Here is a 23,498-nt window from a genome sequence, read left to right as displayed (position 1 = left end):
GCGGAAGGGCCGCGTCCCCCAAGGTGGAACGAAAAGCGTCAACAAGAAGCCGCGAACAAGAAGCCAGACCCAGCCCCGTCATAAACGAAGTATTTAGTATTAGTAAACTATAATAAAATGTGGTATAACTTATATTAATAACTAGTCTACGCTTTGTTAATGTATACTACTTTGTAAAGTAACTAAAGAGAATTGATAGTAAATACTGAAGTAAACTTATATAAAATAAAATATTTTATTATAGGGAATGTGGAGTTGACGTCACGCGTTGTTGCATTATGTGTAATCCGCCATATTTGCAGGCACGCGTCCTATTCCGCTGTATTAGATTACATGTGTTGGAGGTTGTTTTTGTATTTTCTGTCGAGATTTTTATAAACTTCGATATGTTTGGTCAGTACTGCTCGATCAAGCAGGTCACGCGATCGTTTAGGGAGGAAACTGAACAACGGAATACGTTTTTCCAGCTTTTATTCGTGGAAAAAACAAAGGAAGCCGGTGCAGGAGCTGACGAAAAGACGCCGGATCGCGTGGTTTGCCTGCTGCAATCAGGAGAAAAACGTTTACTTTTCAAAAAAAATCTCTGCATCAGCGAGAGTGTTTTCGCTGCATTTTCAGTCATTCAGTAATTTGTGATTAATAAAAGCAGAACCACTTAAATTGTCTTGTTTTTATGCTAACATTGCCAAACTAACTTGCAAATGTAAGTTATTGATTGATTGATTCATTCATTTCTGATCACCCTAAACACATGAGTTATAAAAATAAATATTTAGACAATTTTGACGATTGTAACACATATTTTTTATTAAATGCAACTCAAACCCACTGCTTGTGACTCTTTAAATGACAACGTTAGCTAAATATTTAGCATTTCGTGTGTTTTAATAAAGAAGTGTCACCTTATTATAAGCTTGAAGGGATTTATAGCTCTTAAACTCCTGCAAAGTGTAAATAAAGTCCTGCAAAAACAAGGTAATTGACCAGATATGTGAGCGGAGGTCCGTAATCCAGTCTTGGGCTGCTAAATCATATGGATCTATGTTGTTTATTTGTCCAAATAAAGTTTTTTGGCAGTAGCATTTAGTTTCTCCCGATAGGGTCCCTTCTCTTTTTCTTTCAACTTATCGATTTCTTCCGTTCTTCTTCAATTTTACCTAGTTTTTAACTGAACACACGCACAATTAAATGGCATAGCGGTCGGCGGTGCCTCTAAACATGGCGCCCACATCCCATAATGCAACACTGCGGTGACGTACATTAACATTCCCTATAGTAAGGTTCATAAACACTTTAGTTACTAATCTTTTAACTACAGTTTAATAGAGTATACTACAGTATTTTTATGAGGGCAATGTCAAAAGCTGGGCATCGTTTTCAGTGTGCCTACATTTCCCAGACTACTTCCTACAAATGACGTCACGGTTTGCCAGCCTGCAGTTCCTTATGTGGCGGACTCTCCGGTTGGACTGAAGAGGTGAGGTGCGACCATGGCAGATACAGAGGACTCGGGTCCAGGCACGACCACCGAGTCGGACACTCCACGTACCCGGCCCCATTACGTCTCATTTAGTGAGACGGTACAGCCGGCGGTCGGGATGGTTAGCCATTTACTGAGCCAACAGTCGTCCCTGAAGTTTGATAAAAACATCAAACAGGCCTTTTACAACACGGGTGCGATGATCTTCGTGGCGATCTGTTGCGGGGCGGCTGTGTTGGTGTACTTTATCCTGGAGGCTTTCCTGCGACCCCTGCTTTGGGCGGTGCTGTGCGGCACCTTTCTGCATCCGTTCAAGTACTCGCTCGCCCGGCTGGGCCGCTCGTGGCTTACCAGTCTGCAGGACAGCGGCACGCCGATAGTGGTTGGTACTCTGCTGGTGCCCGTGTGGTGTGTGAATTACGGGGTGGAGACGATGGGAGGACTGGTCATAAGTCGGTTAAACGTGCTGTTGGTGATCGGTGCTGGCGGACCGCTGCTTTATTTTTTATATCTGTTCTGGAGCGTCATCGGCATGCAGGTGATGTTCAGCCATGTCTGTACCATCATCTGCTTCGGCCTGGATTGCTTTAACGCTGTTTGGGTGAGTATGGGACCGGGGGAATGGGACAGAGACACGCCCACTGTTATACAACGAGCCGGTGATGGTTGTCGTTGGGTGTGTCACATTTCTGTCAGCGATTCACGTGCATCCAACTGTATAGCCTACAGGAAATCTGACAGCCTGAGTTACATCTGATGACTTAAACACGTGTATTTGTTTACAAGAGTTATTGGGTGATTTTGACAACAACTGGGTCTGTAAACATTTCTTAGATTCAACTTTATTGTCATTGTGCAGAGTAAAGTGCACAACTAATGAAATGCACTTATTGTAGCATCTAAGCAAAAAATGAAAATTGCAATATGTATATAAATTAATTTTAGAAAGCATGTGAAAGTATAAAATATATTGTGTATATATGATATAATATATAATATAAAAGCTATGAGGTATTAAAATAGAGACTAGCTTAGTGTAAATTACACATTACAATGTAATGAGTACATTAAGGTGCAAATTAACTATAAACAGATCTCAATGCAAATGTATATGTAGTGTATAAAGAAAGAAAATACAGAGCATATACATATGATTGGTGACCATAACAGTGAAAAGTTCTGATTTTTAATGTAATGCTCTTACATGTGATCACACATTCAGCTTAATTTTACCTGACATTACCTGACTAAGGCTAAATTTCCTTTATATAGGGCATGTGATGCCTTTAGTCCAAAATGTAATCACCAAGAGAATTTATCCAGAAGAGCTTTGCGATTGCTTTGTGCAAAGGAAACTGGGTTTAAACCCAAAACTGTCCTGGTTTTGGCATTGGAACTGGCCTGTTGAATTCTCTAGATTTAATAAAGACTTGCATTCATACCCTGATATTGGTTCACGTGTAGGGGATAGACAAACAGAGGGTCTTTGTGATTATAAATAGATCAGATGGTGTAGAAACCATGCTGTAGCTCACATATTTTCTGTCTTTCTCAGGTTGGTACATTAGTCGTAGGCTATGTATTGGCTGTGGCATTTAAATGGACACCTGGCATGGAAGGTTATCTGCGCACTATGTCTATACCTGTATGGACATCTCTTATTTTCTACGTTGGTAAGATACTTTTGTTTTGAAGCCTGCGAATGATTCTCTTTGGATCATTTTAGTTTTCCTGAAGAAAGTAAAAACTAAAGGGGAACACAAGTTAACCTGCTTCAACTGTTTTTTTTTTACTGTAAGATCTCATAAAACAAGAGCTGTAGGCCTGTATGTGCCAGAGATGCATGTTTTTATACAAGCCATTCCTTAATATTGCTCAGACAGAATGATGCATCATAATTGATTCAAATGAATTGAATTTGTTTCACAAACGGGTATTCAGACAATACTTCATTGAACATTCAACTCCAAAACGAACGCTCATTGTGTAACATACACACACCTGTATAGAGTATACAGTTCACATATGTAAGATAATATTTCTAGGTGTGTGAGATTTTATTGAGGATAAGCAACTATATATCATCTGGGACATGCCCTTATTTATAAATACATTATTTGAAGAATAGATTCCTGTGTAGTCTTTAATCTACAAGGAACCTTTTGAGAAAATATGACAAAAATATTAAATATAAGGCAAAAACTTTGAACTACATAATTATAATTGAAGAAATTGCTGGTTACTTTTTCCTATGCAGTGTCTCTGACTGGTTCATGGCGAGTGCCTTTGTTTGTGGTGGTGGTCTTATTGCTAATAGTGGGCTCACAGGAGAAGCCTGCTGTTCCAGGCAAAGGTAAAGAAATATCCTTGATCCATGATATCCTTTAGCTTTTAGATGTCCTAAAAGTCCTTTTGCCACTCTCTATCATCTCTGTTCTCTTTGTACAGGTGAACTCTCAGGTCAGGTTCTGTCCTTTGCTGCTAATACCATCTACATGGCAATTTCTTGCAGTAATGCCAGCCATGCTGAGAGCCTACAGGAAGAGAAAAGTACCACAGGTGATTAATAAAGGAAATGGACCACTTTGTCTGAAGTTAGAAGTCATGTTAGTGTTTAAAGTTATAACTTAGTCTAGAAGAACTTAAAGGGACACTTCACTTTTTTGAAAATATGCTCATTTTCCAGCTCCCCTAGATTTATTTTTACTGTTTTGGAATCCATTCAGCTGATCTCTGGTTCTGGCTGTATCACTTTTAGCATAGCTTAGCATAATCCATTGAATCTTATTAGACCATTAGCATCACGCTAAAAAAAATATTTTTTGGAATATTTTTCCTATTTAAAACTTGACTCCTCTGTAGTTACATTGTGTACTTAGACCGACAGAAAATAAAAAGTTGCGATTTCTGGGCAGATATGGCTAGGAACTATACTCTCATTCTGGCGTAATAATCAAGAACTTTGCTGCTGTAACATGGCTGCAGGAGGCGCAATGATATTACGCAGTGCCCGAAAATAGTCGCCTTGGTTACTTTCAATAGCAGGGGACTATTTTCGGGCACTGCGTAATATCACTACACCTACTGCAGCCATGTTACAGCAGCAAAGTCCTTGATTATTACGCCAGAATGAGAGTAAAGTTCCTAGCCATATCTGGCTAGAAATTTGCAACTTTTAATTTTCTGTCAGTCATAGTACACAATGTAACTACAGAAGAGTCAAGTTTTAAATAGGAAAAATATTGAAACTCTTTGGTTATTTTTTAGCGTGATGCTAATGGTCTAATCAGATTCAATAGATTATGCTAAGCTATGCTAAAAATGGTATCGCCATAACTGGAGATCAGCTGAACGGATTCCAAAACAGTAAAAATCAAATGTTTATCTCTAGGGGAGCTGAAAATGAGCATATTTTCAAAAAAGTGGAGTGTCCCTTTAATACTTATACTGCATTTTCTGTAGTGATTATGTGTCAAATGGATTTAAATATAAAATAATTTAAAAAAATAGAGCTTATATTACTGTTATCTGACAGCATTATTAAATTATCCCAGTTATTTTGTAAGCAAACATGCAAGGGGAAAAAAATTTGTACAGTTTTATGAATGGCAAGCATTCAGATCCTTTTTGTGGTCACAGATTTCATGTGGGCCTGACTGACTGGCACAATCATATATAATCTTATTTACTTAGAATGTATTATAAGATTATGGCTTAGACTGAATTATAAAAGTGTTTGGGACCTGTGGTCATTAGTGAATTTTTTTGTCTTTTGCAGATTCAGATGAATCCAATAAAGGGGTCTTCAGTATTTCTTCCTCCAGGTACCGCAGCAGGATGGAGTTCAGAGGTCTCCATCCCAAAGAGAAAACAAGCGATATCTACTTTATACTGCTTGCGTGGGCTATAGTGTTAGTGCAGATCTGGCTCAACCTCTGGATCTTACAGTTACTCACAATCCCTGTTGCTGGTAAACAATGTGTGATAGAGAATGTGTTTGGGGTCGTTTTTCTGAACTGAGGGCAGAAAGGTTTATGAATAGCTCAAGTAAACAGAGGTGTGTTGTATTTTTCAGTTTGGGTCCTGAAGAAGTTGGTTGTTCGTTTTGGGCTGAAGGATTTCACAGGACGGACTCTGGTGAAATGGTGGGCATACATTGAGACGTTTGTGAGAGACAGACAGGAGGCTCTGCTGCCTGGACCAATCAAAGGCCTAGCTCACTTTCTGCTTCGGGTGGACACTAAGGTAATGCTGCACATGGAAACAGTCACACAAAACCACTTGCCTGTCTTCTGACCAACTCTCCTTTACCACACTTGACTGCTCGTAGTCACCATCACATGTGCACATTTATTTTTGGACGTGACCGAGATGTGTGATTACAAAGAGGAACTGAAAGCAGTTGTGGCTTGCCGCTAATTCTCATTAAGTGGCATAGCTAAGGTAGGAAATATCCTTTAATGACAGTGTAATAAACAATATAAACTTTTTCATTCAACAGATCCAAGAATTCCTATTAGTTATTCCCAGTGAAAGTGTATCTTTAATAAATGTTTGGTGTGATATTTAGAGTCCCATTTAATGTACTTGCAAGCAAACATTTCGTTAGCCAATAGACTGAGGGATTTCCTGTCCCTCAATTCAATCCAGTGTACTGTACTTACATTTAATAAAATGAAAAGTGTCTAGTTAGTGGTGTTACACACTAAACCGTTACACAAGGAAGTCACACAAGTCTTGAAGACACAAACACTTTCTTGCTGTTTTCTCCTGTCTGACATGAACGCGTGAACCCCTTTTGCAGTCATATGCTTTGTAACTCTACACCACCTAAATGTTCCCACACACCCACTGACCTATGTGCAGTTGTTTTGAAGGTTGGACACACATTTAATGTTGGGTTCTCATTTGTTAGTCTGATCTCATTTTTTTGTGAAAAGTATTTCTTTTATGATGAGATGTTTTTCACAATAAAAGGGGAAAAATTACAATATAGGAACTTAATCACCTTCACATGAGTCTTATCTTGCAGATTTACCGTCCGGTCCTGGTTCGTTTTCACTTTATTGTCTTGAAATCACAATGTTTGCTGCTTTCCTGCATTCTGATGGGTTGTTTCTAATAACCGTTTGTCTCTTTGTCTTCCTCCTCAAAGCTCTGGCATTGGCTTAATAAGCAGGTAAATCAGTTGCGTGAAAGCGCGAGAGAATAAAGGGGAAGAGAATGAAAGATTGGCAGCGTGCACTTCCATTAGAAGCTTGGAGTGATGTTTCCGTTCCCCTGTGTCACCCCTCCATCTTTAAGTTTTTTTTTTTGCTAAGCTCACTGGCTTCTAGCTGTTCTGCAGTGCTCTCTGTGTGTGAGATGCTCGTGCTGTGGAAGGTAGTGTGTGCCTCTGGATGTGATTGATATGCTGACATACTACTAACTGTCAAAAAAATGCTAAAGAAAGCCCAGAGAGCATCCAGTGACTCTTCCACAGCTATACATGTATGTTGGGCTATTTGGCTTTGGAGTGTGTGAGATATGTTTGGGTAAAGAATAGACAGCGGGCGAGCAGACGCTCTGGTCTGATTAGACCAAGGCTTCTGGTGTACCTGGGTATTTTAGGTGTGTGGTTGTGGGTAGTTTTTAAGCGCTGTTTTAAAACCTAGTGAGCTGCCTAGCATCCTGACTGTCACGGAAATATGAAAATATGTGCGTAAGAAATGTTTGAGTACATGGATAAAAGGTAATTTCATAGGCAGCATTGATGATTAAAGGAGACATATCATGAAAATCTGACTTTTTCCATGTTTAAGTGCTATAATTGGGTCCCCAAGTGCTCCTATTAACCTAGAAAACGTGAAGAAGAACAACCCAGTTAACTTGGTAAAACATTCTCTGCAAGCATGTGAAAAAATAGGTCATTGATATTTGGTTCCCCTTGTGATGTCAGAAGGGGATAATACCGCCTCTTAATCTGCACTATCCTACTACGGCACTGCCATTTAGGGCCGGGAGAGAGAATAATAATTGACAGCACAAATGAGTTTCAATTTCAACAAACCAGCATAATTGCAATCAACTGTTTGCATTTCATCAGCTCATTTTCATTTTAAAGGACACACCCAAAAACGGCACATTTTTGCTCGCACCTACAAGTGGCAATTTTAAAAGGCTATAATAAAATTTCTAATTGGTGTTTTGAGCTAAAACTTCACATATGTACGCTGGGGACACCAAAGATTTATTTGACACCTTAAAAAGTATTTTGAAATGTCCCCTTTAGGTGCTATAATTGGGTCCCCAGTGCTGGAATCAACATAGAAAATGTAATAAAAAAACAACCCAGTAACTTAGTTTTGGTGAACTATTCTCTGCAAGTATTTTAAAAATAGGTCATTGAAATTTGGCTCCCCTCGTGATGTCAGAAGGGGATATTATGATAATAATACCGCCGCTTAATCTGACCTAGCCAACCACAGCACTGCTATTTAGTGCAGAGAGAGAAAAAATAATTGACAGCAGAATTGAGTTTTAATTTCAACAAACCACCATAATGGTGATCAGTGTTTGCATTTCATCAGCTCATTTGCATTTTAAGGGACACACCCAAAAACGGCACATTTTTGCTCACACCTACAAGTGGCAATTTTAAAAGGCTATAATAAAATTTCTAATTGGTATTTTGAGCTAAAACGTCACATATGTACGCTGGGGACACCAAAGATTTATTTGACACCTTAAAAAAGTATTTTGAAATGTCCCCTTTAGGTGCTATAATTGGGTCCCCAGTGCTGGAATCAACATAGAAAATGTAATAAAAAACAACCCAGTAACTTAGTTTTGGTAAACTATTCACTGCAAGTATTTTAAAAATAGGTCATTAATATTTGGCTCCCCTTGTGATGTCAGAAGGGGATATTATGATAATAATACCGCCGCTTAATCTGACCTAGCCAACCACAGCACTGCTATTTAGTGCAGAGAGAGAGAGAAAATAATTGACAGCACAATTGAGTTTTAATTTCAACAAACCACCATTATGGTGATCAGTGTTTGCATTTCATCAGCTCATTTGCATTTTAAAGGACACACCCAAAAACGACACATTTTTGCTTACACCTACAAAGTGGCAATTTTTTACACGCTATAATACATTTTATTTATGGTATTTTCAGCTAAACCTTTACATACGCACTCTGGGGACACCAATGATTTATTTTTCATCTTAAAAAGTCTTGTGAAATGTCCCCTTTAAGATATCTGGGGAGGCTTGCAAGAACCTTGTCTATGATGCCTTAAAGTGCTGCCTTCATAGACCGCTTAATAGGTTTTGGAAAACTGTATGTAATAGGAATTCACTTTAATGCTGATTGAAGGAGCTTAAATGAACTAAAGATTGTTTATAAAAAATAAATCATTCCAGAGAGTTTCTGAAAAATTATTCTTTACCAGATTTGATCTGCTTATTGTTTTATTGTTAATCTATGTAAGAACACTCATCTGTATAAGATTATCAGAGTCTAAGGCTATGTTTACAAGGCAAGAATGTAGTGAAAAACTGAAAAGTTTTTTCTTTGCATTCATGAAAAATTTATGCTGTCAAACAGATGACTAAATATGCTGTATTATCTGTGCCAGGCCAGTAGATGGTGCAAATTTTGAGCAAAAAGCTGAAATAATTGCATTTTTGTAAAGGAATTTTGTTAGAGATCAGATTTAGAACGCTGATCAAAACATACACAAAGTTTTAAATGCTTAATTGCTTTAGTTTTTTTATAAATTGGGTAATTTTAAAAATTATAAATCACAATCTAGTGGATAATAGCGGAATTACAGATTACCGTAAAAACTCGTCAGAAAAGCGTCATAGGCAGGGAAATGTTTTCCCTTAATTGACAAGATAACTCGTCAATGGCGTGAGAAAGAGTTAATAAACTAATTTATAAGCACTGTCCTGTAGTCTGCCATTGATGTTTTAGTTATGCTCGTGCATGCCTACAGAGTGAAGTAAAACATGCGCATGACGTTACCGTTATCACAGATTTGCGTTTACATAGTTTACACAGAGACAACAAGGCGTCGTTATCAAAAATCGTTGCCGTTTAAATGGCCCCTTATGTGGCTCAACAGGAACAGATTGTTGTAAAAGTCATTGCCAGTATTAATTTTTAACTTTGCATTGTAGTTTTGGGGAAGAAGTGTTGCTTTTGTTAATCGTTTAGTTACTAGTTTTCTAATCTTGTAATCTCTGTACTAATTCATCTTACACACTAGCACATTTTGGTGTGATGTGAAGTCATGGATGAGGGAACAGGCTTATTAGACATGCAAGTGCCGAAACCGGGTCCACCTGCCAAAAAAATTATTTTTACCTCCTGTTTATTTCCTGGCAATAGAGCAGTTGTTAGATTTGCTGTGGCACCAGAAGACATTGATAGTAATTGTACGTTGTTTTATTTTGTTCCACGATAAAATGGCTGTTTAAACAAAAATTTTGTTTAATTAAGCCTTTAAAGGTTTTCAGGACTCATAAGTGCCGTCATGTTCCTCCAGTTTGGCAGAGGGAAGCAGGTTTCTGTGTTGACACACACTTGCATAAATGATCAAATGTGATGTATTGAAACTAATCTCTTGCTCTCTCTTTCTGTCTCTCTCGTCTTTTTGCAGATGATAGTGTGGTTGGAGCGTTCTTTGGATAAGCTGATCAGTATTTTTATTATCTTTCTGCTGGTAACTGGAACACTGCTCATGGGACTGCTGCTCACAGCAATGGTACCGTGTTACAAACTCGCTCTCCTTGGGCTGCATGGCAGACGTGATCCGCGGGTCGGCACACGGTGTCGCTGACGAATGTGTTTATGTTCACAGGTGCATCATGAGAGCGTTCATATCATAGAGGTCACCAGTAACCTGATCAATGAGACCGTTTCCAACCACCCAGAATGGGCCAAGTTAGTTGAAATTCACATGCTTAACATTCACAGGAAGTCAAGCATATTCTCTTGACATTAGATATAAATGCCACTGAAGGGGCTTGTGTGTCAAAATGTGTATCTATGCGTGTGTGTATTGTAGCTGGCTTCCAGAAGCTCAGGTTATTCAGAAGGCGGTAAACTCTGCAGCCACCAACGTTTACCAGCATGGGAGAGAATGGATCACACTTAAGGTCAGAAGTGAGGAAGTTATTAGTCCTTTTTTTTTTTTATCCAGATAATTTACTCACCACCATGTCATTTAACATGTTGATGTCTTTCTTTGTTCAGTCGAGAAGAAATTATGTTTTTTGAGGAAAACATTCCAGGATTTTTCTCATTTTAATGGACTTTAATGGACCCCAACACGTAACAGTTTTAATGCAGTTTAAAATTGCAGTTTCAAAGGACTCTAAATGATCTCAAACGAGGCATAAGGGTCTTATCTAGCAAAACAATTGTCATTTTTGACAAGAAAAATAAATAATATGCCCTTTTGAACCACAACTTCTCGGCTATCTTCGATCATGTGATGCGCCAGCGCGACCTCACCCAATACGTCAAGAGGTCGCGGATGACGTATCGAAACTACACCCCATTGTTTACAAATGTAGAGAAAGGGGACCATTCAACGTTTATGTATGTGGAATGATACTAATTAATGTCTTTGTGTCAGTTTATTGTTTAAAATGATCCGCAAATGTGCTTTCATATATGGAACACGTGACCTTTCCACGTCATTACACAATTACGTGACATCGCGCTGGCGCGTCACATGACCGAAGATAGACGAGAAGTTGTGTTTTAAAAGTGCATATTTTTTATTTTTCTTGTTAAAAATGACAATTGTTTCACTAGATAAGACCCTTATGCCTCGTTTGGGATCATTTAGAGTCCTTTAAAACTCTGTTGAAACTGCAATTTTAAACTGCATTAAAACTGTTAAGTGTTGGGGTCCATTAAAGTCCATTAAAATGAGAAAAATCCTGGAATGTTTTCCTCAAAAAACAAAATTTCTTCTCGACTGAACAAAAAAAAACATCAACATTTTGGATGACATGGTGAGTAAATGTTTTAAGAAAATCGACTAATCCTTTAAAAGTAAAGGGTATTTAACTTCTCTTACATTTAATTGAATGCACTTTATGTAATACTGACTATTCAGCATGTATTGGTTAACAGCATTTTCCTACCCACAACTTTCTTGTGTAAAACAAAATGTAACAGACACAGTGAAGCTCATATGTTATAGGCCACAAGAAACATTGTTTATCTCTCACGTGCGCTATTGAATTGTTGTATGTGCATTTATAGCTTCATAAGATATTAGGCGATAAAGTGAACAACACAGCTGTGATCGAGAAACAGGTTCTGGAGCTGTGGGATCGCCTCTACCAGTCCTGGATCGTAAAGGTAATAAGAAGCCTTATGTACATGTCTACTAAAATCTATGCCTGCATTTCTGTAATACCTTTTCAGATTGGCAGATTTGGGTTACAGTGTGTTGTGTTGTGTTGTAGAATGCGACTCACACTGGACGACACCGTGGACAGAAACAGCATCTCCACAGGCAAGGCAGCTGGCTGGGGGACATCCTGGACTGGCAGGACATCGCTTCATTCATACAGGAGAATATTGAGACTCTGCTCTCGGTTAGTGAACGCGTGCCTGTGATAGCTGACGGAGAGTCGCTCTGTGTGTCAGATTGATTAATATGTTGTCCTTTGCGGTAGATATTGGAGTCTTTGTGGGTGGTTATGAGTCGAAATGTTGGCTTGCTGATATCTACGACAACCACACTGCTTACCGTATTGTTCCACAGCGGAACCGCACTGCTCAACTTTGCCCTTTCTCTGGTAAATACACAAACACGCACACAATCAGATTAAATGTTTAAGTTTGATTTTAAATATTTTTTCTGTGGATTTAAAGGTGATTTTTTTGACCACACTGTTTTACCTGCTGAGCTCAAGTGGGGAATACTATAAACCTGTGAAGTGGGTGATCAGCCTCACACCTCTTTCCCAACCTGGACCCTCTTCGAATATAATTGGCCAGTCTGTAGAGGAGGCCATCAGGTATGTTCATATGAAAAGTTTGTTTCTCTTAAAGGGTTTTTCAGGTTAAATAGACAACAGTACATTATATTTTTGATTGTAAATGTAAATTAGCAGTGCATTTGGGATGATTACCACAGACAAAAACTTGTGTATATAATAAAGTTCCTACAATAGAAGACTGTGGTGATCATACAGGATGGAAGACATATTATAATCTATATTGACTGTCTGTAGCTTAATCATTTTTAGGTAGTATTTAACACAACTATTATTTTGACGAATTGGATGAACAAAAGCATGCATACGTCAAGGTGTCAAGAGTTTTTTGACCTGGTTAAAAGAGGTTTACCGAATATATTAGGATGTTGACCAAGTTTTTGAGCCTTTTACCTTTATTCATGAAGGACTGTAAAGAGAGACTTTTTTAGAAGTGGAGATTTTGGGGTTTTGCAGTGAAAGACAGTCAAACATTTGTTAAATGGGTTAATGACGTGAAGTTAATTATTTTGTGTCAGTATGGTTCAATTAAATGTAAAAGGGTTAAAATTTCAAAATAATTTTGCATATTACTTGCATACATTCTCTTTTTTTGAGGACCAAGTTCTGGTTTTATTTCATTTTGAAAAAAATTTGGGGGATAATTGCAAAAATGTCAATGTGGTGTAATCAGTCTGTGTCAATTGGTGTAACTAGTTTTTTTTTTTTAAATGAAAATACAAAAAAATTCATAGAAAATGTGGAATAAAAAATAATCATCTAGTTTAGTGTAATATGATTTTTTTTTACATACATTTTTACATCATTTGTCAAAGATTATTTAGAAAACAGAACTGTTTTCACCATATGTCACATTAAAATATACAATTAGAAATAATTAAAAAAAATATATATATTTTTGATGATTACGCTTACATGCCATCAAGGTGGATAAAATATTTAATATTTATAATTCTTTGGCGCAATTGGCGGTTACACCATTTGACATTTTTAGATCCATTCATATTTGTATGAAATTGTGAAACATTCCCTGGTCATTATCTTCGGAGTCCATCTCTGCATATTCACGCCCAACACTATCCTTACAGGTACGTACAGAGTGGGGGTGCGAAATTACGACAGTTGCAAGTTTTCCCCAGTGACTCTAGGGGTCGCTGTTTGACAAAAACGTCAAACTGCATGGAATGCCTTTAAAGGGATAGTTCGGCCAAAAACGATATTAAACCCATGATTTACTCACCCCCAAGCTGTCCGAGTTGCATATGTCCATCGTTTTTCAGACAAACACATTTTCGGATATTTTAGAAAATATTTTAGATTTTTCTGTTGATTAAATGTAATGTTACGGGGTCCAGCAATAGTCCACGACCTTCAAGTCCAAAAAAAGTGCGTCCATCCTTCACAAATTAAATCCAAACGGCTCCAGGATGATAAACAAAGGCCTTCTGTGGGTAATCCGTGCGGTGTTGTTGTAGAAATATCCATATTTAAAATGTTATTACCGTAATTTACTACCTTCCGGTAGCGCCGCCATCTTAGACTCAGGAGAGAGTATTAGCGTAGTGTACGCACTTTTCTTAGTGACGTATGACAAATTCGGAGGGCGGGGGGACAGTGCAGCAGCAGAGAAACTATGTACGCTGCGTAAGCTCTCATCCTGAATGCGGATGACTCCATGATGGCGGCGCTACCGGAAGGAAGTTAGTTACATTAATAACATTTTAAATATGGATATTTCTACAACAACACCGCACGGATTACCCACAGAAGACCTTTGTTTATCATCCTGGAGCCGTTTGGATTTAATTTGTGAAGGATGGACGCACTTTTTTTGGACTTGAAGGTCGTGGACTATTGCTGGACCCCGTAACATTACATTTAATCAACATAAAGATCTAAAATATTTTCTAAAATATCCGAAAATGTGTTTGTCTGAAAAACGATGGACATATGCAACTCGGACAGCTTGGGGGTGAGTAAATCATGGGTTTAATATCGTTTTTGCCCGAACTATCCCTTTAACTTTCATAAAAATGGTGCAAATGTAATTTTTTATTGCATAAAATGAACACAAATACACTATGTGCATTGAAATAAACCTGATGCGTGCTTTTTTTTTAATGATTTTTGAATTTCTCATTTTGTCAAACCGTTTTTGTCACTGATCCAAATAACAATGAAATGACATTTGTGAAAATAAGGCATTTTAATTACTGACTAATAAACTTATTAAAGTGAAATTACTGAACCTAAACATAAGAGTCTGATAAAAAAAATGCTAATTTACACACAAAAAAAAAACATGTCAGATGCACTTAGATTGTTTTGCATCTGATCTATTCATATATACTGTATGTAAAAATTTAAAGGGATTTTAAAAAAATCCCTCGGATGTGATCTTCCCGAATTTGCTGTTTCAACACAAAGTGCATCAACACAGGAAATAAATCTGGACTATGATGTCATCGATGATTTAATTGAGTCTTTAGGAAAAGCATTCACTCTTATGCTCAGTAATGGTGAAAGATGCTTTACTTAATAATCGCCACTAGAGGGCTGTCTCAGTTCTGCTAGATTTGTCTGTACAAATAAAAAAATGGCAGAGCGTTTAACAAATTATTAAAGGGACCACTGAAATGTGAGTGAAATGGGTGAATTGCTGAGAATATACTGGTTAAGAACGCTAAAAGATTACAGATTCAGGTGACCCAGAAAACCTGAGGGTAATGGGGCTGTGCCATTTTAAGCATTGCTCTTAACTGTAGATCACTCCAGGGAGAATGGGCCTGAAATTAACATACTGTAATTAGCTTAGATAAAAACCATCTGTTTTGGGTTCTTTAAAGCATAATCACACTTTTGTCTTCCTAGACAAGGTCAAGAGTTTAACCTGAGAGTGTTTACTGTTGTAAAGATGAAAGAGGAGAGCAGTTCAGTGGGTTTTTTTTTAACTATGGAAGTGTGTGCACCTAGAATATACATAGATGGTTCCATTAGACCCATTTTCATTTTGCTTTATTTGACTGTATGGGACGGTGGTGTCTGTCTTTCTGGTTTCTGCCTTACCCCTCTGTTCTGTGTAGGGGTGTGTTTGATGCCTCCCTGAAGATGGCTGGATTCTATGGCCTTTATACTTGGCTCACTCATACAATCTTTGGCATCAACATTGTCTTCATCCCCTCAGGTAAGGGTAGATCACAGACATACCAGATTGCTTCATTTCTTTCTTACTGTTTATTTTATATGTATGCATTTGGCAGATGCTTTATGACTGGTTAATTGTCACCCCTAAATTTAGCAAATTCTATAGCATTGCATAATTTAATAATACATTTTAAGTGTAAAAAGTATTTATTTTTTGGCCCGTTTAACCTGTTAAAGTAAACCTGCATAATAATAATAATTAGGGCGCTGTATTGGCAAGAATCTTACAAAATAATACATATAAATTGCTGGGCAATAGATTATTATAGAGATAGACTGATATATCAGCTGCCCGATATATCTGGCCGATATTTGCGAGGTTTATGTGTATCGTCATCGGCTGATACGTAGCTGCCGTGTTCGCCGATTTTTTTCCGTCATTATTTACAGACAGAGTGCTGGAAGCAGCAAGCGATCGCAGGTCATGTGACTAAAAACAACCAACCTCTCCATAGCAACATCGAAAGCTCTGCATAACAGCTGATCATAGCTGTACAAAGCTGGTTTTTATTTCTTATCTCTATGGGGCGGTTTCCCAGACAGGGATTAGACTAGTCCTAGACTAAAATAAATGTAAGAAAAGTCCAAACTAATAACATCTCTATTGAACATATCTTAAAATACATCAGTGCCCTGTGTTTTGCATCAAAATGGACACAAGTAATGTTTTTAGTAAGGATTGCTTGTTAAAACTAGTTATTTTTCCTCATTAAACTAAGCTCTAGCCCTAGTTTAAGATAATTCCTGTCTGGGAAACCACCCCTATATATATTTGTAGTAATAAAGTGCTAGAAATCAATATCCTCTGCTGATAGTTCCTCGTCATTGTGGAGAGTGCAGTTCATGGTTCCATAGCACCCTCACCTGTTTTTATTTGTTAAATATATTTTTTTTACGTTCAATAAATGATACTTTTTTAAATTGAGACTTGTAACATTTGGCATCATCGTGTCATTTTTATGATGTAAATTGAGTGAGCAAAAGCAGTATCGGCTCCAAATATCGTCTCAAGAGAATCGGCTAAGGCTGATGAAACAAAAATCGGTATCGGCATCGGCACTGAAAAATCCATATCGGTCGATCCCTAGATTACTATACTGTAAAGCTTGCCGATACATTTGGGTATTTCTATTTTAGGAATATAATAGGATGCAATTTTAGGAAATCAGCGGTTCTCAAACTGGGACTGTGAGATGGTGCCAGGGTGCCCCAGTTTTATGTCATTTTATAAAATACATAAATTTATCATGAATTCTGGGTAATTAAACCTAAAAAAAATAAGGCTAACCAACAACACTACTTTGTATAATTTAATGTATTGTTTAATTAAAATGTTAAGTTTGAGAACTTTTTTTGTCGTTTTTGTCATAAATTTTCTTTGGGGGGTGGCGCAAAGATATGCACCAACAAGGGGGGCCACACGCAGAAATATTTTAGAACCACTGATACATATATATATATTATTCAGCCATCATTAACAATAATATATCACTTATAATTGATTATATACAATATTAGTGGTAGTTATTAAGTGGTTTGGAATTGGTCAAATGTGGTTGAAAAAATGTGATCCAAATATTGATTTGTAGTAATTTAACACATTTGGGAATGCGCATACTTTAAGTATTTTAACAAAAGAAATAAACAAATGCATTAACATTAATTAATGTAAGAACTGAATCAAAATATTGACACACTTGGATGTGCCTGAATACACATACCATAACCTTAACATCATAAATACACAGTGTCACACAATGCTTTCACTACCTGTGAGATTTAGATAAGAGCTTAAGAGGAAATTTACATTTCATCGTGTGCTTTTCCTAGTTGGTGAATAACGAATATTTGACTGGGTAATTATTAATGTAGAGCTATTCTCTCTGTCTGTCTTTTCAGCGATGGCAGCTATCCTCGGTGCCGTGCCGTTTTTGGGGACGTACTGGGCGGCTCTACCTGCAGTGCTGGATTTGTGGTTGGCTCAGGGGCAGGGCGTTAAAGCTCTGTTGCTGCTTTTCTGCCATCTGCTGCCTACATACTTTGTTGACACGGCAATATACTCCGATATATCAGGGTGTGTGTTTGTATGTGTACATCACTGTTTGATAAATGTGCATATATTATAATATATGCATGTTAATATTTAAGTGGACAGCATTTGTGACGTTGTTGAATACCAGAATCTCACACAATTTGTACGAATGTGTCTGTGTTACAGAGGTGGACATCCGTACCTGACAGGCCTTGCTGTAGCAGGTGGAGCGTACTATTTGGGTTTGGAGGGGGCTATCATTGGGCCTATACTGCTGTGTATATTGGTGGTCGCGTCCAACATCTACAGCGCCATGTTAATGAGTCCTAGCAGCAGCCAGGCAACTCCAGTGCAAAGCAACTTTCCCATACATCCGGGCCGGTAACACGGCATCTTTTTATATCTTACTTCATCTATTGCAGTGTTTCCCAACCCTGGTCCTCGGGCACCCCCTCCCAGAAAGTTTTAGATGTCTCCTTATTTAACACACCTGATTTAACTCATCAGCTTGTTAGGGACACATGTTTACCATTTTGGAAGGAGGCTGATGAGTCGAAGCAGGTGTTTTAAATAAGGAGACATCTAAAACTTTCTGGGAGGGGGTGCCCGAGGACCAGGATTGGGAAACACTGATCTATTGCAATCATCCACTTGACCTTTGACCTCTCACTTTTACCATCTTCTTCCGCAGATCATTCATGGATACCCCAACACAGCTGAAAAGATGCACTGAGTGAGAGAATAGCGGCTTTCTCTCCCCACAGTCTGGGGAATCCCACACATCACTGTAAGACTATGAAAGGGGCGGGGGTTCCAACCCCCTTAAAATGAAGACTTGCTCTTCCTGTTGGGTTTCCACGACAACAGTATCACCACGTTCTCTGCTAATATGGCTCGTGTAGCACATAGCATAATGTTGCCCCTCAATGTCGACCACTGTGAGTAAAGTTCACTTAGCAGTGTGATGCTAAATTTGGGTAATGCTTAGAGACCAGTGCTTGCACACTTGAGTGTTAACACACCTGTGCTTTGTCTAGCACTATTCTGGTGAATTATGCCAGTGTTGCGATGCTAATTTCAGTTAGCACACAAACTAGCACACTGTTTAAATTGTGCTTTACTGTAACACTAAAACTAGCTTATCAATGCTTTTGTACACAATGTTTAGGTTTGTTTGAATGTAGTTGTTTATGTAATCGGATATTCGTGTGAATGACAGACTAGTGGGGACGTTAATGAAAGATTTTACCATTCGGACGTTTGCATTGCTTTGCTTATGTTTGTTTTACGGATTGTTTTAATGGTTGGTCCCGGTACATGTTGTCTTTCAACAATACAGCCAGTGGTCTGGAAATTCATCTTCCTGCTAAGTTTAGTTTCAACCCTTCACATTTACAGCTGCCTATAATTCTCAGGTGGACCATAAGGCTTTGGTTTGGAGGTTTAGGTGTGTTTTACTGCTAATAGGAATTAAATTATGATGCAATAGACTTTGTGCCCAGCTGCACTGCTTCCTGGGCTTCGGCCGGCTCCTTGTTTCATGTCTGCCATTGTTGGACGGGCTGATTAATCCAGGTGTGTCTGATTATTGTTGTTGTGACTACTGAGGTCGGGCACACCTGGATTGGTCAGTTTGTCCAGTGGTGGCGGACGGGAAGCGGGGAGCTGGCTGGGGTTCGGGGGGTGGTGCAGCTGGACATAAAGTCTCTTCAGTCCATCTTTAGGGGCAGGCTTAAAGGGACACTCCAATTTTTTTGAAGGTATGCTCATTTTCCAGCTCCTTTAGTGTTAAATATTTGATTTTTGCCATTTTGGAGTCCATTCGGCTGATCTCCGGGTCTGGCGCTACCACTTTTGGCGTGGCTTGGCATGGTTCATTGACTCTGATTAGACCATTAGCATCGCACCTAAAAATAACCAGAGTTATTTTTTTTTAATTTCGATAATTTTCCTATTTAAAACTCTTCTGTAGTTACATCGTGTACTAAGACAGACGGAAAATTTAAACTTGCGATTTTCTAGGCAGATATGGCTAGGAACTGTGCTCTCATTCTGGTGTGGTGATCAAGGGCTTTGCTGCCGTGGCATGGCTGCGGCGTGTTCAGTGATATTACGAGGTGCCCGAAAATAGTCCCCTGCTATTGAAAGTTAACAAGGGGACTATTTTCGGGCAGTGCATGGTATCACTGCGCCTGCTGCAGCCATGTTGCGGCAGCGGGGTCCTTGATTGTTGCACCGGAGTGAGAGTGTGGTTCCTAATCATATCTGCCTTGGTACACGATGTAACTACAGAAGAGTCAAGTTTTAAACATATCAAAACTCTTTGGTTATTTTTTTAGCGTGAACTGTCTAATCAGATTCAATGGATTGTGCTGAGCTGCGCTGGGGGTGTTACTGCCGGACCCGGAGATCGGCTGAATGCATTCCCAAGGTGCAAAAATCAAATGTTTCACTGTGGGGGAGCTGGAAGATTAGCATTTTTTCAGGAAGTGGAGTGTCCCTTTAAGCAACACTGGCTTATTCAAATATTCATGTTTTAAAGAAGTATTTGTTTATTAACAAATTCTGCAATACAAATGCTACGGTTTTCTCATGCTGAACTGTAGCAGGAGCTTAAATGTGAAACTATAGTAACTTAAAGCATGGCCTTACTAATCTGTTTGTGTTACGCACAATACGTTTCATATTTATGTCATACATACATATGTTTGTTTTTGTGTTTTCTTTTCTCTCCTCATTTGCTACTGGTCAAGCACTGACAAGAAGTACAATGTATGAATCATTACATACCTATGCATTTATTTGTTTTTATATGGAACTTAAATATTTATTTTCTTGCAGACTACTGTATTTAGCCCAAAGATAAATCTACTGGCAACTTTCTACACGGTTAGAAAAAAAGAGTCAAAATATGTACCATAGCTGTCACTATATATATATATATAAAAAGGTCTGGCCCAGTGACAGCTGGGGTACATATTTTAACATTTTTCTGACAGTGTACTTAAGCATACATAGTGTACTTGGTTGTTTAAGGTCATGTGCGCACAATACTGTTTACTTTATATATGGTTAAATGCTTAAAGGTTGCAATGCATACAACCGGTTGAGCTTAAGATAAAGAAAATGACCAAATATTGATGGCAGAATGAACGTAGCACTTAGTTTTACCTTTTGTTTGTGGATTAAGTTTCAATGCAGTGCACTAAATACTTAGCAATGCATACTATGAACAAAACTGCAATTTTGACCTAACTTAGTTGTTGTTTATGTCATTCTAAAGGCACACGTGAATACATTCATTATCAGTACAAATGAAATTATTATTTGGTTGATGCCAAATAAGAGAATTATCAGTTTATAGTTAACTTTTGTGATGGCTGTTTATACGAGTCACAAAATATTTCCTTCAAAAATTGCTGCAATTTTTTTTTTAAGAATGTAAAATGCAGAAACAAACTGTTTTATTCTTTTGAGTGTTGTGTTATGTTCCTAAATATGCAGCACTATTAAATGATTTTAATAATAATGTGTTGTTTGTGTTAGTTGCCCTGCACCAGTGGACAGAATTGATTTTTTTTAGTTGAAAATTGGATTTTGCTTTACCCACTGAATTTATTTGAGGTATTACAGAACTTGATTCCTGATTGTAATCCTCTAAAAGTTTGTATAGTCATGTTCCTATGAATGATGTCTCAAATGTCTTTATAAAACAGTAACGCTGAGCTTGACTGACGGTTGTACAGTGCATTTCAAATAAATATTTTCTGTATTACTCAATTAATCCCAGTGTTTGAGAGCAACTACTGAAATCCATAAACAAGGTGCAATAAAAAGACATCCACAAACTATTACAGATTATATGGATTTTTCTTTCTGAGAAGAAGCAGTTACTAGAAATTAATTTTTTTGGAGATTTATGACCTTTAGGTTTCCGATACCCTCTGATAAGGTACATATTCCCTGCTGCTCCTCACAGCAGTATACAATATGCTATAGGTCCCGGCCTGGTCACACGGGATCACAGGTGAGATTGAAATCGATTGCTGTTCACCCTCACTCAATTACACTGAACTGTGTGCTATTGACTCGCTTTCTTCTCTTAGGCGCAGTGTGAGTGAAGGTGAGAAGCGGATTGTCTGGTTTTTCTATAGAAGCTCTATCATCTGTTAAATGAGGAAAGTGAACACCGTGGTGCCGGGCTTTACTTCTTTATATTGTTAAAATTCCAGTGGATGGGCAAAATATTTTTTGAATGAGACAATTGGTCCATCTTAAACTAAAAGAAACAAGCCTGTTATTGTCTATAAAAGATCTTTTGTTGTCGCTTTCACGCACAAATGCCTCGGTCACATGTTTATAAGGCCATTTTTCATAAATAGTCATTTTTGCACACAACACTTGCAATCATGCTGACATTTTTTTACTGATAAGAAAAATGAAACAAATTGTACATTCAGTCTGGTGACAGCAAATCTAAGTGCGTTAATTGTATTAAATAAGCGTCCAAATGCATAGGCTTGTTTAATAGGACAAAAAACAGCAATTGACTGCTGTCAACTGTACTGCATATGCCAACCAAACCTACAAGTCCTTGGCACCGGCACAATGTTAATCAATACGTTGCAATGATTTTGAACCGGACTGTGCTTTGCAAGTTAAAACAGATCAATAACACTGTCACTTTTGTACCACTTCATGCATATCGTTCACTGACAGGTATAGTCACTTTTTAAAGGTTCCGTTCTTTCTGTGTTTTTGAAGCTTTGGTTGTGTTTACAGTGCACAATATAACATGGGTGCTTCTTGCGAAATTAGACTTATGAGGTGTCATGAAATATTTTGATAATAAAAGTAAATGCTATCAAAATAAGAAGCATACAGTTACAAACATCTCTTCGTGTACTATTTTGCACAAATGACATCATACAAACCAATTTTGTTGTTTTTTCCACATTTAAGGGTAAAATTTTCATTACCGCAACATGTCCATGACTGGATTTGGGTTCTTTGACATGGAAATATTTATAATTAAAAAATCTAAAAAATAAAAAGCTTCAGTGCAGGTTATACTATAAACATTTACAGTAAAGAAACATGTGGTATTTGGTGATCATTTAATGTAGAGACAATAATAAGGAATATAAATGTGTCCAAGACCAATTTTCTCATCCTCCGCAACAATTTCAATCATTGTTTAAAGTAGCACTATGTAGTTTTTCGACCTTTAAATAATGTCTCTAAAATTATTTCAGTGGAAGAATCACTCTTAACTAGACGAATTGTACTGCTGCTGCAACCTGAACAGCCTCCTAGCTGCTACAAGCACACTCTGAAAGTCGCGTGGTCGGGTAGAGCACAGAGCCCCTCCCCCTGCCTGCAGAAGAGTGTCTGATACCAGGCACTGTTGCGCTTTTCAACCACATGGGGGGGAGCCAGAAGTCAATTGCTGCGTCCGAAACCGCCTACTTCATACTATATAGTACGTGAAAAGCAGTAGGCGAGGCGAGTAGTATGTCAAAATACATAGTATTCGAAAAACAGTATGCGAAAAGTACCCGGATGACCTACTACTTCCGGTTGGATTTTGCAGTGTGCATATGATGGACACTTCAATATCCCATGATGCCCTGGCAGAGGAGTTATCCAACGAAGAAGAAGAGGCATGCGGCTGTTTTTGTGCTGGAATGACATGACGTGATGACAACTCATGTCACGTGATGTAGCAACATGGCGGATGTAGTACGTCCGAATCTCATTCATAC

The 23,498-nt window shown here is 38.1% G+C and overlaps 1 protein-coding gene across 2 annotated transcripts; it reads left to right on the top strand.

Moving 5' to 3' along the window:
• Positions 1-1,402: 1,402 nt before the first annotated feature.
• tmem245 (transmembrane protein 245) lies at positions 1,403-21,584 on the top strand. Of its 2 annotated transcripts, XM_055210672.2 has the most exons (18): positions 1,403-2,081; positions 3,036-3,153; positions 3,738-3,833; positions 3,929-4,039; positions 5,259-5,450; positions 5,556-5,725; positions 6,636-6,659; positions 10,136-10,240; positions 10,337-10,419; positions 10,544-10,634; positions 11,755-11,853; positions 11,961-12,092; positions 12,174-12,296; positions 12,373-12,518; positions 15,581-15,681; positions 17,601-17,775; positions 17,920-18,114; positions 18,425-21,584. In XM_055210672.2, exons 1-18 carry the CDS (start codon positions 1,491-1,493, stop codon positions 18,468-18,470), a joined length of 2,598 nt encoding a protein of 865 aa, XP_055066647.2. In that variant the 5' UTR covers positions 1,403-1,490; the 3' UTR covers positions 18,471-21,584. The 2 variants fall into 2 exon arrangements, with proteins under 2 accessions (XP_055066647.2, XP_055066648.2); XM_055210673.2 differs by lacking the exon at positions 6,636-6,659 and having other exon boundaries at positions 1,404-2,081.
• Positions 21,585-23,498: the final 1,914 nt, after the last annotated feature.

This window comes from Misgurnus anguillicaudatus, chromosome 10, assembly GCF_027580225.2.
Source record: "Misgurnus anguillicaudatus chromosome 10, ASM2758022v2, whole genome shotgun sequence".
Lineage (NCBI taxonomy): Eukaryota > Metazoa > Chordata > Actinopteri > Cypriniformes > Cobitidae > Misgurnus > Misgurnus anguillicaudatus.
This window is presented reverse-complemented; position numbering and strand designations above follow the sequence as displayed.

What these genes read in the sequence shown, in the direction of transcription:
- tmem245 (XM_055210672.2), top strand. Translation starts at nt 1,491, where the DNA reads ATGGCAGATACAGAGGACTCGGGTCCAGGCACGACCACCGAGTCGGAC. An exon ending in ACTCACAATCCCTGTTGCTG is followed by an intron (nt 5,451 to 5,555) that starts GTAAACAATGTG and finishes TGTATTTTTCAG; the next exon opens with TTTGGGTCCTGAAGAAGTTG. An exon ending in ACCAGTCCTGGATCGTAAAG is followed by an intron (nt 11,854 to 11,960) that starts GTAATAAGAAGC and finishes GTTGTGTTGTAG; the next exon opens with AATGCGACTCACACTGGACG.